The following is a 17,847-nucleotide window of genomic DNA, read 5'->3' as shown; positions in this document are numbered from 1 at the left end:
TGGAATAACTACCAGATCACAGCCCATAATAGAGTACATTTCTAACCTCAATAAAATGCAGGCATAGACCTAAAAAACTGATAACCTACATTAATTTATATATAATTTAAACAAATGGGGTAGCAGGCTTTGAAATCAACTTTTTTTGGTGAATTACAAAACACAGAAAATGAAGAGTTTGGAGTTTCTCAGGCTTGAGGACACCCCTTTGGCCAGGGCTGAATTACAGCTTTCTGGGTTTCTTTCCACTGTGAAGTGCAGAAACTGGGGGCAGTTTACTCAGAAACAGTCATCATCGCGCAGATCAGTTATTGAGTGAAGAGGCACTATAAATAAAGCTGCGATTCATTTATCTCAGGCATTTCATTACACTGGGTCACAAAACAGAATTAATTCCAATCACATGGAACAACACGGCATTCCACACTGATGCATAAACCGTGTGCAGGGGCTGCAGGCAGATGAAAAGCTACGACAAAGAGCCACTTTGCTTGTTTCATAATTAAAGTAATTAGAAATAGGAGTGTTTTGTTAGGAGCGAGGTTCTGGCTAATCTGGGTGTGAGAGCAAATTATATCCTACAGGAGAATTTCAGTAAGCAGTTTCCCTTGCAAAGATGCCAACTTTTTATTACATGGATGTTCTGAATGTCCTCAATTAAGTGCAACCTTGCATCTGACTTCTAGACACAACCAGCTATGGCTGCCAGGTTATTTTCCTCCGTGACTCAAAAAGCTGAACATGAACTCGGTAGTCGGGCGCTTCAGGTAGATTCCTCAGGCAGCTTTACAGCTTCAGATGCAAAGTCTGAGAAGATTATGAGAGGAGGATCAGGGGAGTTTGTGTTTTCACTGCTGGAGGGGACATGTGGAGGACAAGAACTGACAGTCAGCCTGGGAGAAGTTTGGAAATTCAGACAGCGTTGTGTAACATGATGGCGAGGTTTAGGCAAAGCAGCTACTATTCAAGGGGATGATTCCATGACTGAGGCAAAAGGTGGCTCTTGCACTAGAGCCAAAGATTGTTTTTTTTGTTGTTGTTTTTCTTTGTTAATTAGGCTATATGCATTGAAATATGACAGATTAAAACAAAAGTGTCTATAATCAGTGATCTCATGTGAAAAAAAACACCACTAAGCAACGTTTCGTGCGATTTTCAAAAAAATCTTTATTGAACATTTGATTCTATGGGGCTTACTAGTACCATACATCTTAAATGCTACTTTCTGAGTGTATCTCTCTCATTATATATTATATATAACCTGCATCTGTGCAATCAGGCTGAAAAGGCTAATGCCTGTCATTCATGGTAATAGCACCAAGAGCTGGGTTTGTAATATGATAACAATGCTGCTCATCAATAGACGCATTCCCCATTCAATATCATAACAGCAAGGCTTTCTTTGTGATGCACACTCTGTTAAACTGTAAGACCGGAAGAGAAACAAACAAAAATTGCTTGGCAGCCCATGGGCTTAGAGCCTAAAAAGACTACAGTAATAAATACAAAATATTTACATTCCTTTAACTACTACCACACTTATTTGACCTGACTTTTTTTTCTTTTTGAGAGTGGAAGAAAAAAAACAATCTGCTTGGAGGTTACTGCTAAACAAGGAGTTTGCAGATTTCCACAGGGAAAGACATGCCTACCAGGTAGATCGATAGCATTCTTTCACTTTAAAATTCGACCAATTCATCTGCTGAATATTGCTGGCTGCACTTATTTTCTTCATAGACGCCATCACCCAGGGTGACTTGCATGCTTTCAGTGGATGCAATCAGAATACACAAGGGCCGCTTTCAATTTAAAAAAAAAAAAAACATTCACAACAGCATTCACAGAGAAAGTGCAATTAAGCAAATAAATAATAAATATATAACCTGCCCCAGGAACAATGTTAATATGGACAAGGACTTCAGTTTACGGTTAACTGCCCAAGGGGATAAAACACCCTTTAATCAGACTGCTGTAGAGCTTCAAAAGCTGATCTATTGACAAGCAGCAACCCCTGGGACAAGTTTAATTCTGACAAGGGAGACGACAGAAGGGTTTCAGGCTCTTCTTCATTCTTGTACAAAGAAACGCCTGGCAGAATCATTACTGTAGCGGACCCAAACCTGAAGAACGGTCTCCTCAAATAGGCCGTATTTGCTGTGTGTACTAATGCTATAAAAAATTTAAACAAATTCAAATCTGTTTTATTACAAAAATAACACCAAAAAAGTTAGTTCTGCCTGAAGATGCCTAAAATTAGGAAAGATACATAGTCCTATCACCAAGTCTTCAAGTCTCTATTAAAATATATAATTGTAAACAGCTGACAAACATGGGTCTATAAACGTTATTCCACATTTAAAAAACGTTTGTCTGACTATATCCTGTTATGAAAATAAAAGTTGGGTTTTATTTTTATTTATTGTTTTATTTTAAGAAATGTCAAAATTATTCTTAATTCCTGCAAATATGAATAAGAAGAGACGATTGTGGGTCTAGATGACAGTGTATTCTGAACGGACGGAGGAATTAGAGAACACTAATCCAATATATTCACATGGCCGTGCTCTGCACTGACATCTCACTCCCGCAGTCTCCTGTCGATCCGATTGTGTTCGCACTTCATCAATATGCACCCATTCACCTTGCAATAGAATAGGACCAGAATGAGTTTATTAGTTCAGTCTGTCAGTTCCATCAGCCCTTATCACTTTGTGCTACTCAAAAAAGCACTCGCCCATTCTGAATTCAGAAGCTTTGGGCAAACCCTAATAAGACGGAGTGCAAGAATGTATTTAGACTTGGCTTGAACTAATTCAGCTGACGGCACTGTCTGTAAACAGCCTATGAGCGCATGAACCTTGAGACAGTCCAAACTGTAAAGCAGCCCTACTCTGCATTAGCCCAACTGACTGACATGTCTCAACCAACAGCCACTAACAAAAATGCCAACTTTCTAATAGAGATGTTCTATGCAATGCTGGATACTTCTGTTTTTAGATCATTGATTTAACCAACTGTTAAAGTGCAAAACAGAGGAAAGCACTGCAAAACATTTCAGCTATGGAATTCTCCGATATCTGACTGCATTCACATAAAATCGGATTATACAAACTGTAGAAATACTCAACATTAGCATGAATTGATGGTCCAGGACACTTTGTGAAAAGAGTGAAAATGTGGTTTTGTTCCAGGAGCAGCATCTTGTTTCTTGGGGACTGATCAACCAGTCAGGGGTGTAAATTGCAATCAATCTGATCCTGCAGGTTTTGATCCCACTGCACTGATTTGCTTCAACTTACTTTTAAAATAATTTAACTTACAAAATATGGGTGTCTTATATACTTTAATATTTAAGTTGACAACTCATGTTTTTTTTAGGTTTTAAAATGAATATGCTCTGATTAGGCCAATGAATAGTTCAACTGAGATCGTGGTTGGAACAAACTCAAGCAGGTCACTGGGTCCCCAGGACCAGTGTTGGGAACCACTGCTCTGAAGCCTTCCATTATGTATTACATATAAAAGTTACAGTTTCAAAGACTACCAGAAGCTTTGACTTGAAAGTGTTGCAAAACAGTCTGATTTCCTGCACGTGTGCTACTGAGCATTATGTACTTGAGAATACAAAACCTTCATTTCGTAACGAGCTACTCTTACATTCTAATTATGGGGGGTCTTTTGGGTCCTCTCACTGTGTCAGAACCATTTTCTCGTTTTTTTTCTATAGGCTTTGAAGACCTCCTGAAGCTTTTCTCCACTCCGCAATTGCTCTCGTAGGTAGCATGTGTCTTTGAAGGATGAATGCATTCTCTTACTCTACAATGATGTTCAGAATAATTAAATCACCTCAATAATGTGCTGCATCACGAACATTATGTTTCAGTTGCTTAGCAAAGCATCAGAATTCATTGCCTTCTGTTCTACTTGGTAAAATACAGAAATCGTCCCCCCGCCCCACCCCACCCCATTTTCTTACTAACCGGGCGAAATCACGAGACAACAGATATTGATTCTTCTATATTGATCATTATTCATTATAAATACATATCTGTGCCCAGGTCTATATATTCTCACAGCCTCTTGTGAATACCACTGTAGTGGTTGCATGATTCAGAGATTTCAATAGTTTCAGTTCAATTTCAAATGCCTTCAAAATAATAAATCGCCTGGCCTTTAGGCAGGCTAGGCAAGCCTGCACTGGATCCAAGCATGTTTTCTCACACTTCCCAATTCCAAAGGACAAAGTATGCCATCGTGTTAAAAGGGGCTGCTGGCAGGAAGTCTAGGTCACCTAACCTCCCTCCGCCACCTCTGAAGAATCTTGCCGGAACAGAACGCCGTTCTCAGAATGCTGATGGTAATATTCTGCAGAAATCTAATCTGGGAGCCTTTTATTCTTCAGATCTGCACTTCAATTTCGCCCTTAGCACTGTGTTAATTCGCGTCAACCTCCATTTACTAAAATTGATTCAGACAAGGCGTCCTTGGTAATAGTGCTTACTGTATGCTAACGGTATGAAAAGAGGATATCTAATAAGCTGAAATCTCCTTCCCACACAAGTAAAAGGTATTACCTGCTCTAAAATCTGCAGAAGAATGCCTCAGTTTTACAGCTTTTTCAACAAAATTGCCCCAATTCCCTGGACTAATGAACACTATAATATCAGATTGACAAGCAGGAATAGATTAGGCTTTCTTGAAAAACAATTTCATGATCCACACAGCATAACAATGAGTTGAAACCAATTACACAAGTCATCCCGAGGCACGCTGTGTGGCAGGCTAAGGAAGTTACCTGCAAGATCATCAGCCATTTCAGCAGGGTGACACACAGACACGCATGGATCATGGTAAATTATTTGTACCATTTATAGATCTTTTCCTTTTCCCAATCTATAAAAAGGCAGCCACAACCCTAACTGTGGAACAATAAAATTAACCAATGTTCAGTGTTCAGGTCTATGGGCAAGAAATCAAATATAACAGGCAATGATAGGGGGAGTTTCCTCTGCTACTGGCAATGACAGTTCTATTAAATTCTCCTTCAAACAAACTGCTCTCCTGCTCATTTTCACAATGCACGTTAAGGGAATGAGCACAGATCACAGTCCCGATACGTTTTTAAAATGTCCTTCTAAGCTGTCCTGGGAAGTCAAACTAAATAAACAAAGAGTACATAAATACATTAAATGAATGCATAAAATGTACTACCATACTTCCCTAATGTTTTCAGTATTAAAAGTAGTGAGCAGTCGCACTCTCAGTTACATCCTCCCAGTTTTCCGGACATAATTTTTCACCCTCAGCAACAGGAAAGAAATACTTCAGTTTGCATTAAGTTATTTTAAGATGATTAAAGAAAATCTCAATCAAGCAGTTGCCCATCGTAAGTCAAATAACCAATTCATGGACTCATTTAAGTTCCAAGTATAAAAGGCCAATCACTCAGTCGACACAAAATGATTTCCCGCTGGGTGGCTAGCAAGAGCTAAGCTATCTGTTCATCATGGATCGTTAAAGTCAGGCGGCACTTCTCGAGCCTTTTGGCAGCTCAGACCGTCCATACTGAACGCCTGGGCCGCAGACAATTCAACTTACTTAGGAATAAATCCCCCACAGTCGGAAACTGGAAAATAAACGCATCTCCAATGTGCCATATCATATTTTTCCGCTTTCCATGCACTTCAATAACTAGAGCTCTTATAAAACAGCCTAAGAAACCAGGGTTTACTCCAGCAGAGAAAAACAAGAAAAGAAAAGCAGTTTAGCCTCATCAATACCAACTGCTTTTCCTTAAATGGCATTTCTCCACTTGGGTCTATTATCAACGGTTAAAACGGACTACTTACTGCGGCTCGGCCTTGTTGCAGCACAAGTGCACCCAGTGGGACATCTGGCTTCACAGAGCTGCATGAGATGAAAACGGGCAGAGACCTGCTGAGTCAGGCCCCAGCTTCAAGGATAAGTGGAGCAATCACTGCTTCTGCTGACCAAGGACACAATCAGAGCGAAGGACGGGAGGAGGAGGAGGATCCCTCAACTCAGTTATACAGCTTGCCATTACCAAAACCTGAAAATCATGAATTAGGCCTAATGTTTACGAAGTGTTGCACCCCTGATACCGCCCCCCAAACCAGCACTCAGTAAGGGGCTTGGCCACATTGTTTCTTAGCTCCAACACTTGTCTACTGCATTTGGAAGCAGCCAATACCATAAGTCTGGAGTGGTTGCTGTACATTACAGAATAGGAGCAGGCTTCTTCCATTATAAGTGACGCTCTATCACAAGCAATCACACACAAAGCTTCACAATTAATTTGGTTTGCCATCCTTCAATACTTCATTGAGGGCAGGCCTTTGAAGTGGAGAAAATGCAGAGGTGAAACAATTGAATATAAATATCTGGTATTAGATAGTAATTACATTTTTCCCCCCCTCGCTATCTGCTAATTAACATACAAGGACTTCTAAGGGCTTTAGCAATTCCTTACCATAATTTTGTCAGTTTGTCTCTATTCAAGATACAATTCCCCTTCAGTGGGATCCAATGTAATTACTTGGCTCTGAACTACACCAAACTATATAATTGAACAATTATGGGATATTTGAACAAACCTGTTTCACTTAATAAAACATCCAGATCACATATACATCTATCTTTAAGAAAATGCAGCAAACAACTGAAATAAGATTTTTCTTTGTTTCTTTTACAAAGATTCTGCAGGCTGTACATTAAAAAACAAATCAAATGAAAAATAGGAGGTATTATAAAGGGAACTGATGAAATGTCAGGTGAGAGAACTACAGCTACAGACTATCACACCCCTGGGACAAGACATCATCAAAATCACAGTGTCAGGATGACTTAATTAAATGTGACTCAGAATGGAAGAAACACGTCAATGAGTAAAAATAAACAATTTTACAACTGGCGAGACATTGGCAATCAGTGTTTTGGGATTTAACTCAAATCTGAGTTGCTTCCGAGTTATTATCTAGGTGGAATTCCCCCTTTGTAACTTCATGCTAAAGTAATGCTAGATCATTTAATTAATGTGCAACTCCATGTGTGCCGTAAGAGGCTGGCTGTATAGATTTTCCCTCACTTAGCCGCAAACAGAAATCATACATCGATTCAATTTTCAGAGTCTAATGGCTAACATTACACTTTAGCCACATGGCATGAATGCATTCTCTAACTAAAATATCATACAGTGGGAATAGTCCACAAGACAAATTAAGCCTTTTTCAAACCATAATGTCTTTTTGATCATAGTTGACAGCCAAAGGTGTTGTATAGACTATAGCATTTTCCGCAGCGAGATCAGTTTCCATTTAGCCCAAACTAGAACAATCTCCCCTGACCTCTGTTGGTCACTTGCTGCCATTTAAGCAGAAGTGAAAACCTGCATCTTACATGAGGATCGAGTTTGTGGTTGGGTGGCTTGTTTCAGAAATTCACGAAGCTTTGAGCAATGCATCCGTTTTTTCAGATCTATCACTTGGCTCCCGTGCAACTACAACGCCACAGTGCAAGACTACAGAAACACACACGCCTCCATAATGTAGCCCCTGCAGTGGCAGATCTGAATATTGCGCATGCTCCATCTCGCTCCTTGAAGTTTACTGCATGCTCCTTAAACAAAATTAAAATTTTGGAGATCGTGCGTTTAGCAAATTATGAACATGTATCCACTTAGAGACTAGAGAGCCTACGTCCCTGCTGTTTTTTAGACAATGCATTAAAATATAGAAAAAAAAATATATATATACACGTTTTTATAAAATGTGCACGTACTGATAAACAAGATGAGCATTATTTGAAACCAACAAACCGGAAAAGCTTTACAAAGAAGTCCTTACCTGGCAGCAGATCTGCAAACCACGCCGCTCCGCCCGCGCGGCGCCGTCTCGAGGCGGGCGGGCCGGCGCGAGAGCGAGGGCAGCGGCGCGCGCACCTCCACCGTCCGGCCGCCGCCAGGTAAGACGCGCTGCGCCGCTCGGGCCGCCTGCTCACACCTAGGACAGTTACACTAAATTACCCCCGCTTTCCCCTCCCCGCTGGCCAATGAAGTTATTTCCTCAGCGACTCAATATAAAGGCGAGGGGCGTGTGCGTGTTTTTTTTAAGCGGGACCCCCTGACCGACATTGTAGTGTGGATGTAGGCGGGGTTGTTGTAGGTTCCTCGGTGAGGAAACAACGATTAAAGGGGCCTCGTAGTCATTCATCCGTATCCGGGCCTGAGCGTTTCAGTCCATTGAGGAATATTCATGATTTGTCTTAGTTCGGGCTCGTTTGAGTTCAGTCTTTTGGATGGATTCATGAGGCTCATCGGAATCAGAATGGTAAAGTTATATTCCGTACAATGACTCGACTGTAGGCTTTGGTAGAACCAGGCTTTACTAGTACGGCGTCTTTCAAGTCTGGTCCTCGGGGGCCACCGTCCAGCGGGTTATATCGGCCTCTGTAAATCGATGCCTGCTTCATCTTTCAGATTGGTTAATTACATACTTCGTTCCATTAACTAATTAAGAGCTCAGAAGAAATGAAAGTCTGAATATACTGTTTGAATAATACAATCCTAGGGTACAATCACTATTATGCATTTTGACAGTGTATTTATTCAATATTTATTCAATATTCAAATAGAAATAAACTTTAATTTTCAACTGAAGCAAACATTTGAAATGTTGCTACTACTATTCACATTGTGTTGTTTCTGGGCTTACAATGACATGCTTTGTGTACTATTCTAAAACATTAAAGAGCCTTTGCAATGGAAATAAAAAATGAATGTGTGTATATTGTGTCTTTTTTTGTTTTGTTTATTTGCACAGACATAAATAAACTGTTTTCTGCAATAATGGAAGTCTGTTGATCTCTAAGCAGGTTGTTGTGATACTGAACAAGAAGCCGTGCCAAGATGTTTTACACACAGCTTTTCATGTCCAAACGGGCACCGTTGTCTAAAATATGGCTTGCAGCTCACTGGGAAAAAAAGATAACTAAAGCTCACGTGTATGAATGCAATCTGGAAACCACGGTTAAAGACATACTTTCACCAAAAGTAAGTGTACAGGTCAGAATACCTGTGGAATAACCCAATCTCACTATGGAAATGTTGTGAATAAAGTCTACACAGTGCAGAGCTGGGGGCTCTGTTGAGCTGAGTAAAATGAGTATAGCAGTTCAGCAAATTAATTGTCATCTCTGCATGAAATGTAGGTATGGTAAGCTTTAACTGGGCATACAGTTGATGGCTGGAAAGGTCTGATGGTTACACTTAGTTTTATTTTCAGAGTATCATTAGCTAACTGGTACAGCAGAATGACGTTTTTTTGTTTGTTTCATTCCAGCAGTACTCTTTTAAGAGAACCACATGTCATGCACGAATGGAATCTAATGTTAGGTTTTGTTTTGTTTTGTTTTTTCAAAGCTGGTCTCATTTTGGAGAACAAATAGGTTAATTGGTGGAATTCGTCAGCACAAACATTTATATGATTTCATGGTACATTTTAGAAATCCTAAGTATTGCTGTGAAATGAAAATCCTGAGTTTAGTATAGCTATAGAAATACAAAGGACAGTATTTCCATTGAAATGGCAATCGACAAAAGTGCAAGAAAACTGTATTAAAATGCTCTTACTCTCTTAAGTATTGCAGTGCAATACAAAATATTGCATTTTACTGTATCTTACATGTTTGGTCTTTTATTTTTTTCATCAGATAAAAATTGCATTGAGAACATCAGGGCATCTGCTTCTGGGAGTGGTAAGAATATATTCCAGGAAAGCCAAATACCTCCTCGCAGACTGCAGTGAAGCTTTCGTGAAGATTAAATTGGCCTTTCGTCCAGGTTATTAATTCTTAATTTTTCTCTTCATTCAGTAATTTTACATATACTGGATAACACAGAGAATTTGTAAAACATGGAACAAGTGTGGTGAATTGAAATCTATGAATATACACTCACCTAAAGGATTATTAGGAACACCATACTAATACTGTGTTTGACCCCCTTTCGCCTTCAGAACTGCCTTAATTCTACGTGGCATTGATTCAACAAGGTGCTGAAAGCATTCTTTAGAAATGTTGGCCCATATTGATAGGATAGCATCTTGCAGTTGATGGAGATTTGTGGGATGCACATCCAGGGCACGAAGCTCCCGTTCCACCACATCCCAAAGATGCTCTATTGGGTTGAGATCTGGTGACTGTGGGGGCCAGTTTAGTACAGTGAACTCATTGTCATGTTCAAGAAACCAATTTGAAATGATTGGACCTTTGTGACATGGTGCATTATCCTGTTGGAAGTAGCCATCAGAGGATGGGTACATGGTGGTCATTAAGGGATGGACATGGTCAGAAACAATGCTCAGGTAGGCCGTGGCATTTAAACGATGCCCAATTGGCACTAAGGGGCCTAAAGTGTGCCAAGAAAACATCCCCCACACCATTACACCACCACCACCAGCCTGCACAGTGGTAACAAGGCATGATGGATCCATGTTCTCATTCTGTTTACGCCAAATTCTGACTCTACCATCTGAATGTCTCAACAGAAATCGAGACTCATCAGACCAGGCAACATTTTTCCAGTCTTCAACTGTCCAATTTTGGTGAGCTTGTGCAAATTGTAGCCTCTTTTTCCTATTTGTAGTGGAGATGAGTGGTACCCGGTGGGGTCTTCTGCTGTTGTAGCCCATCCGCCTCAAGGTTGTACGTGTTGTGGCTTCACAAATGCTTTGCTGCATACCTCGGTTGTAACGAGTGGTTATTTCAGTCAAAGTTGCTCTTCTATCAGCTTGAATCAGTCGGCCCATTCTCCTCTGACCTCTAGCATCAACAAGGCATTTTCGCCCACAGGACGGCCGCATACTGGATGTTTTTCCCTTTTCACACCATTCTTTGTAAACCCTAGAAATGGTTGTGCGTGAAAATCCCAGTAACTGAGCAGATTGTGAAATACTCAGACCGGCCCGTCTGGCACCAACAACCATGCCACGCTCAAAATTGCTTAAATCACCTTTCTTTCCCATTCAGACATTCAGTTTGGAGTTCAGGAGATTGTCTTGACCAGGACCACACCCCTAAATGCATTGAAGCAACTGCCATGTGATTGGTTGGTTAGATAATTGCATTAATGAGAAATTGAACAGGTGTTCCTAATAATCCTTTAGGTGAGTGTAAATATGTGCATTATGAAGAGAGGTAATATTATTGATTAAGTAAGCATTTTAGTGTATAAAGTTGTAGATTTATTTTGATTTGTTTGATAATATTTAAAAAAAAATGTACAGACCTGTTTTTGTCTTTGCATGTTTTGACAATAGTCTCCTATCAGATCCTATAAATTATGCAGGGAATTCTTGAGAGAGAAAAACAACACTGTAGAATAATGGATTAAAATATTTCAGATTGTGTAGGATCTAAATGAATTTCCTGTGGTTTCCTAGGTTTTTGAATTATTTTTTAAATGAAGAATTGCTCCCACAGGTTTAACAGACCTCCCCAGTGCCAACTTCGAAGCAACATATAAAGCTATCACTTTGGCTGAGGACTTCCAGGATTTTGAATTACAGCTGCCTGATGTCAAGTACGGCTTCAGACATATTTCCTATAAGTCTATCTGATGCCCATATCAAAGCCGTTTACAGGAATAACATTTTGTATATTTTAATCAGAGAATTGTAATGTGTTATGTAGTACGTACAGTAGTTTATGAAGTTTAGTCCTTGCTTCAAGATACAATATAGATGAATGAGAATGAATGAAGTGCAGGAATACAATAATCTATAGCCTATACAGTACCATAGTCCCAGGCCTATTCCAATTATTCTCTTATATGCCCATGAGAACACAGCTCTTAAGAGTGCTTATGTAAAACCTTTAAATGTACAGTAAGTACAGTTCCAATCCACGGTAAGGGTGTAAGGATCCATTCAGAAATCATGCATCTACAGATGAATTGGGCATTGCATGATACGCATTTTTAAAATGTCACAGACTACCTCTGAAAGACTGGTCTAATGCGCTTTAAACACCATATTGAGAAAGATCACACAGGCTGCTTCTCTTTATCTGTCTTCAGTGCCATTGAAGTCACCGACCACTTCACTCTGAACCAGAGCCGGACTGAAGATATCACACTGAAAGAGGATTATGGGAATAGCTTTCTTATATTTGATGACAACTTTGGTAAGAAAATGCCTAATTTCCAGTATGCCACACATACGATGATGACATTTCAATTCTAATGCTGTGGTTGGTGTTAATGTGTGTTGCAGGAGATGAGATTCGGCTGAGACAAGGCGGCCTCTTTGACGAAAGCGTGCGCATGAGTACAGACGAGTCTCTCCTGCCCAGTTTCGAAAGCCTGACGGACAGACTCAGAACGGATGGCTTTGGAGATGAAGATGGAAGTGGCTTTGATATTCTGAGTATGCAATTTAGATTATCATCATCTTCATCAACAGCCTATATTGATCCACTGCTAGATGAAAGCCGACCCAAGATGTTTCCATTTCAATCCATAGCTTCTCCTTTCCATGTCATGCCTGCAAAGTTTTTTTATTTCATCTTCCCATCTTTTTCCCCCATCTCTATTTCTATGCTTTATATATACAGACTTTCGTCATTGCAGCTGCTTCTTACTAGACTGTTAAAGTTTGGAGTAGATATCAGTTTTTATATTGTAATGTAAATTGTGATTACGTAACTGTTGAACCATTTCGACAAATTAAATATGTTAATTGTAACACGTTTATAAGACATGATCCAGAGAAGGAGACCAAGGTCAACCCCTGTATTCAAACACATTAACTTTTGTTAACGGGTATTTGCTTGACAATGACGAGATGTATATATCTTTTTAAACTTTCAGATATTGTTCTGAATAATGGTGAGGATATTCTGCAAACAGACGTGTCAGCAGAGAAGGAGGATCAACAAAATATACCCCCTCCAGATACCAATAATAATGGTATGTTTCTAGTGTCAATAATTGATAGGAAAGCATGTATTTTGAAGTGAAGTTACTTTTACAGGTGGTCTAACTGTATCTTCCATGGGTTTTATAATGCATGTTTAAGTCAATAGTTTGATGAAAGTCAGTGAAGTGCTGTTAGCTGTGATGAAAGAGCTGACTTGAGCATCCTTTCAGCCAGACAGTATATAGATCTTTCACTCCACCTCCTGGTAATACAGTGTCACTGATACTTCAGTTAGTTTCATCCAAACACTCAGAATAAGATAATAGCTTTTCGCATCATTTAGAAGTCATTACAAGTACAAATAATGTGGCTTTGTTCATTATATGATAAATCATCAAGTATTCCTCCGTGGAAGTTAATGTCTTACTCTGCTCTGATGAGAACCGGTAATAGCAAATGAATGCAACGTGTCCGGAATCTCAGAATCCTCTTCCTCCGACAGACCGGCAGAGTCCTAAGCGCATAGAGGAAGGCCCAGGGATAAACGAAATGACGCTGCTGGACAACGCAGAAGAGGCGTTCACGCTGGAACCGGTCCCTGTGACTCGTAAATATTTGGCTAAATCCCTTTTTCTGACCGTGGCTGTGAAACATCAAAGCTGTGACCCCACCCGTCAGATTAGAAAGGACGTTCTCAATGGCAACACTCTCTTTGTCACAGGTTTCTTGCATATATGTGGTAGGAAGCTGCTGTCAGGCACTGGTTTGGGGATTGCATTTTACAGGGGGCTTTAAGTTTGAATTGAGTCTGGGTCTATGCCTCTCTGTCTATAAAGAATGGTACACACAGGGCTTCTATTCCAACTACATTTTCTTACTCTGGCTGGCAAACTTCCTGTCTCATTAATTTACTATGGGGAAAGCAGTTGACACCAAAGAGGAAAATACAGGCCTTTGTCTCCTAATTTAAAACACCTGACAAGCAGCATCTGCATTCCGACAAGCACAATGGCACACATGCAGACAGGAACACTTGTGTGCCCTTTTATTAGTCTCCCCCCCCCCCCCCCCCCCAAAAAAAAAAAAATCAGTCTCCTCTCTCTGTGACATGTGTAGTTTGTCACTAACTGTTTAAAATGAACCCCTCAGCCACTTCTGAAAGAAAGAGAGGGAAGAGGAAGAGGAGACTGGTGGTGGATCACGCTAAGGAGCTGTCGAATAACGCCATTCGGGGTCAGATCTCCAACTGCTCTGACATCGTCGGCCTCCTGGTCATTGCCCCGCCCACAAAGCAGCTGATGAGATGGAAAGAGATGGGAGGAGTGGATAAGCTCTTCACGAGCCCGTGCTTTACTTTGCTAAATAGTCAGCTACTTAAGGTAATACAGCCACTTAATCCTAGGAGCACAGTCACTTCTGCTTTCTTCACATGGATTAGCAGGGGTAATCAGTTGTGACAAATGCCAAATAAAACAAAACCTCAATAAAAAAGTGTTTCTTCTTTCTTTCGGTGAAAGTGCGACAACATGAATATTTTAATCAGGGCCTTTGTAGTGTTTTCAAAGCGGCTTTTTTGTGTGACAAATTAACATTTCTCTTTGCCATAATAGATGTGTCTGTGTCTTTTGAAATATTAATGTATATCTTACTCTGTGATACTTACACTTTCAACACAAGAAAGGTGGATGATCAATCCTGGTCCTGGAGTACCACCTACCCTGCTGTTTTGTGTTTAAACTGAGCTCTCAATTACTTAATTGAACCCTTAATTGAACTAGTAGTTTCCTAAATCAGAGCCTTTTAATTATTTTTAACAATAGGAGTTTTAAGTTAAGTATTAAATGGTATGAGGAAATTATCTTATTAAGGAACCAACTTTGTATCAGTTACAAAATTTAAAGAGTCAAATGTAATCAAATTACTTAAATTAAGGGTTCAATTAAGTAATTGAGAGCTCGGTTGGAACAAAAACCAGCAGGGTAGGTGGTACTCCAAGACCAGGACTGAGAACCACTGATCTAATACAAAATAACACTGCACACCACTAATATAGTAGCATTATCTGAATTTCAACAGCTCTTTCCAAAAGACCCCTTACCTGGTGGATTAAAGGCTAAAGCGCACACAGAGGAACCTGAAATAGAAGAAACAAGGAGTCAGCAAGTCCATGGTCAGTCTGTAATGTCTTTGACATGTTCTCATCTGAATGCCACCACAGCAAACTTTCATTTTCATCATTATTTGTAATGTTTTCAGCTTAACTGTCTTTAATGTTGCACTTTCTTTGTATGTAGTTGTTGTTTGACCTTCTATCGCAACCCGTTATGTTGACTTAGATTGAAGGGATTTTGTTTCCCCTTGTAGAAGACGGTGATGAACATGTTCCTGAAGGTCCCAGTCTACTACAGACGTCTGCAGTACAAGATACTAGCAGAGGGCGTATTGATCACACCCCGCTCTCCGCAGCTGTGAATAGGAGGAAGCAGACATTCCACTTGGGAAATGTAAAATTGAGTTTTTGTACTTGCTTGTCAGGCTCGGTCTGTCTTTTAAAATGGCATATAGCACCTTCATTTAGCCATCATTTGTGGCCAAAGTCAGTTTACAGCACAGCCACTGAAATATGCAGGATAATATTAAAGCCCCACAATGAAACAGGCTTAATAACATGATCTATAAATCAGATGAAACCAATTACAGAAAAATGGTTTGAGGCCAACGAGCTTTGGGCAGATCACTCAGTTGAATGTTTTAGATGTCAAGCACAGCCACAGAGTTTGTAGACTTTACAAGAAGCTCTGAAATTCGAGCAGGGTCTCCGTGCATTCAGATACTGGGGTTGGTTTAGGGAAGGAAGTAGTACTGATCAGAGATGGCATGGCATAGAGGACACATACTGGTAGCAGTTAAGATCGCTTAAGCAAAAGCTAAAGATAACCATTGTATATTCACTTTGAGATCTGAACAAGCTCAGTGTAAGAGCCTCTTCAACAGTAACCAGTAATCCAGAGTGGAGGAGACAAACAGCTCAAATCAGACTAATATGTTTGATTTGTCTCACAGTCTATTCTTAGTACCAACATTGTACCATGGTTTGGGGACGCAGTATTATTATGGGATGCCTAGCTGTGTCTGAGGTGAGCCGAACTCTTGCTGCCCCACAGGAGGAAAACGTATCAGAAAGCACTTTCCCAGAGCTGCCCTCGGAGGACTCCATGCATGTTCATCCTTCAGCAGGGATGGAAGCTCAGTCCGAGCAGGTAATCGAATGCCGAGGAGACTTACCTGTCAAGATATTTGTGCATGTTTCTATCACTTTGTCAGACTTACCGGCCCCGGATTAATTGGTGAAGTACTGGGAATGTTAATGTTTGAGTTATTAAGGAGAATTAGACTATAAAACAATACCTTATTATATATCATGTTTGATTGTTGATGCTCCATCTCAGTATTTATAATTATGTTTAGAACTCAATTCAGATCATTAAACTAAATGTCTTTTGATAAAACAGCAGGACAGTTCTGGCATGAATGGTCAAGATTGTGAAGAGAGGAAAATTAATAAGAGAGTCCAGCAAATGTTACAGACTTTAAAAGTAAGTAAATAGCACGTTGCATGAGCTTGTGATCTTTTGTGATGTTATTAGTAACATTGTTGGTGATCTGACAGCATTATTTTCAATCTACTGTAGAAAAGTGCCTGAATGTCCATTAGAAACACTGATGACGCCTGCTTTAAAGTAAAAAATAACAAGCTTTTTAGCACATACCACACAGCAGACTTGCAGACAGGCTGTTTCTGCCAATCCCACCTCTCCCTCACACTTTCAGTGAGTCAAACATTTTGTTAAACTTTCAAAGAACACTAGAGGGAGTTAGAAGGCAGTGCATGAGGAACAAACCAGCCATTATGCAGAACTGTCACTGAGGAATACAAGGCAATTGAAGGAGGCAATAGGGCCTACCTGTCCTTTTCATGCCTAGGCCTGCCTATGAAAGCAGGAGCATGGTGGCTACTAATCTTGGGTTTATGCAGCTCAAAATAATTCCTTTCAGCAGCACTTTAAACATGTGTTTAAATCTCACCCTAATAGTTTTGATTGCTCATTACATCACTGTGAAGGCAACGCCACTTCAATTTATCCGATTCCTCGTGGTGACACTTACCCTGAGCTATTATTCACAATTCAACAAATCTCTCCATCCGTTTCCAGTCTTAAAATCAATAATAGAGTCAATAATTAGTGTTAGATGCACAGAGATGGGTGGCCTGAGCTCTTGCTGTCCAACTAAATGCGTCATCTTTAATGTGCACTATATGTGTTTGGACAGCTGGCCGTGCCGTTCTGGGTTTTAATGAATGCGTGTATTCATTTCCACAGAAACAGGACCACGACGGGAATGCGGTGTTCAGTTTGCACAGACTGTGTCGAGGTGACAGCCGTAAACAGGCTGCTGCCAAGTTCTTCATCTTTTTGGTATTAAAGAAGCAAGGAGCTATTGGTCTCAATCAGCATGAACCTTACCAGGATATTCTAGCCACACCAGGACCAATGTTTTATAAGTTGTAATTGAAGTGAGATATTTCTGTGCAGTGTCCATGGGCACACTAATGTAACACTGTGGAAACTTCTTTAGAGTTGGTCTTGGATGACTCTGTGTTGGAGCTGACCTCAAGGAACTAGACTTGTTTTTCATAGCTGGACAAGTGCGATTGCTCATAAAGTAAATGCTAGTTAACTAACACTTATGTATTTGCCTGAGGCTTCCTAAAGACCTTATTTGATTTTAAATAGTATTTTGATTAGCATAAAAATGTGTATTTGTATTAATATTAGTTTGGTCATATAACCAAATATTTTTAACTCCTCCTAAAGTAAATACTAGGAATACATGTTATAGCCTGAAAACATCC

General features: G+C 40.0%; 1 protein-coding gene across 1 annotated transcript; it reads left to right on the top strand.

Annotated features, from left to right (window-relative positions):
* Nucleotides 1-9,256: 9,256 nt before the first annotated feature.
* Nucleotides 9,257-14,621, top strand: rad21l1 (RAD21 cohesin complex component like 1). Its single transcript, XM_066702872.1, has 9 exons — nucleotides 9,257-9,268; nucleotides 9,727-9,856; nucleotides 11,497-11,596; nucleotides 12,092-12,198; nucleotides 12,288-12,440; nucleotides 12,884-12,982; nucleotides 13,435-13,539; nucleotides 14,082-14,311; nucleotides 14,610-14,621. The coding sequence occupies exons 1-9, from the start codon at nucleotides 9,257-9,259 to the stop codon at nucleotides 14,619-14,621; spliced, it is 948 nt and encodes a 315-aa protein (XP_066558969.1).
* Nucleotides 14,622-17,847: the final 3,226 nt, after the last annotated feature.

Source organism: Amia ocellicauda, chromosome 4 (assembly GCF_036373705.1).
Source record: "Amia ocellicauda isolate fAmiCal2 chromosome 4, fAmiCal2.hap1, whole genome shotgun sequence".
NCBI lineage: Eukaryota > Metazoa > Chordata > Actinopteri > Amiiformes > Amiidae > Amia > Amia ocellicauda.
The sequence above is the reverse complement of the archived record's forward strand: the minus strand, read 5'-3'. Positions and strand labels throughout refer to the sequence as shown.

Excerpts from the sequence above, each read along its gene's own strand:
- rad21l1 (XM_066702872.1), top strand. Across the intron at positions 12,199-12,287 it reads TATATTTGATGACAACTTTG|GAGATGAGATTCGGCTGAGA; the intron begins GTAAGAAAATGC and ends TGTGTGTTGCAG. Across the intron at positions 13,540-14,081 it reads GGAACCGGTCCCTGTGACTC|CCACTTCTGAAAGAAAGAGA; the intron begins GTAAATATTTGG and ends TGAACCCCTCAG.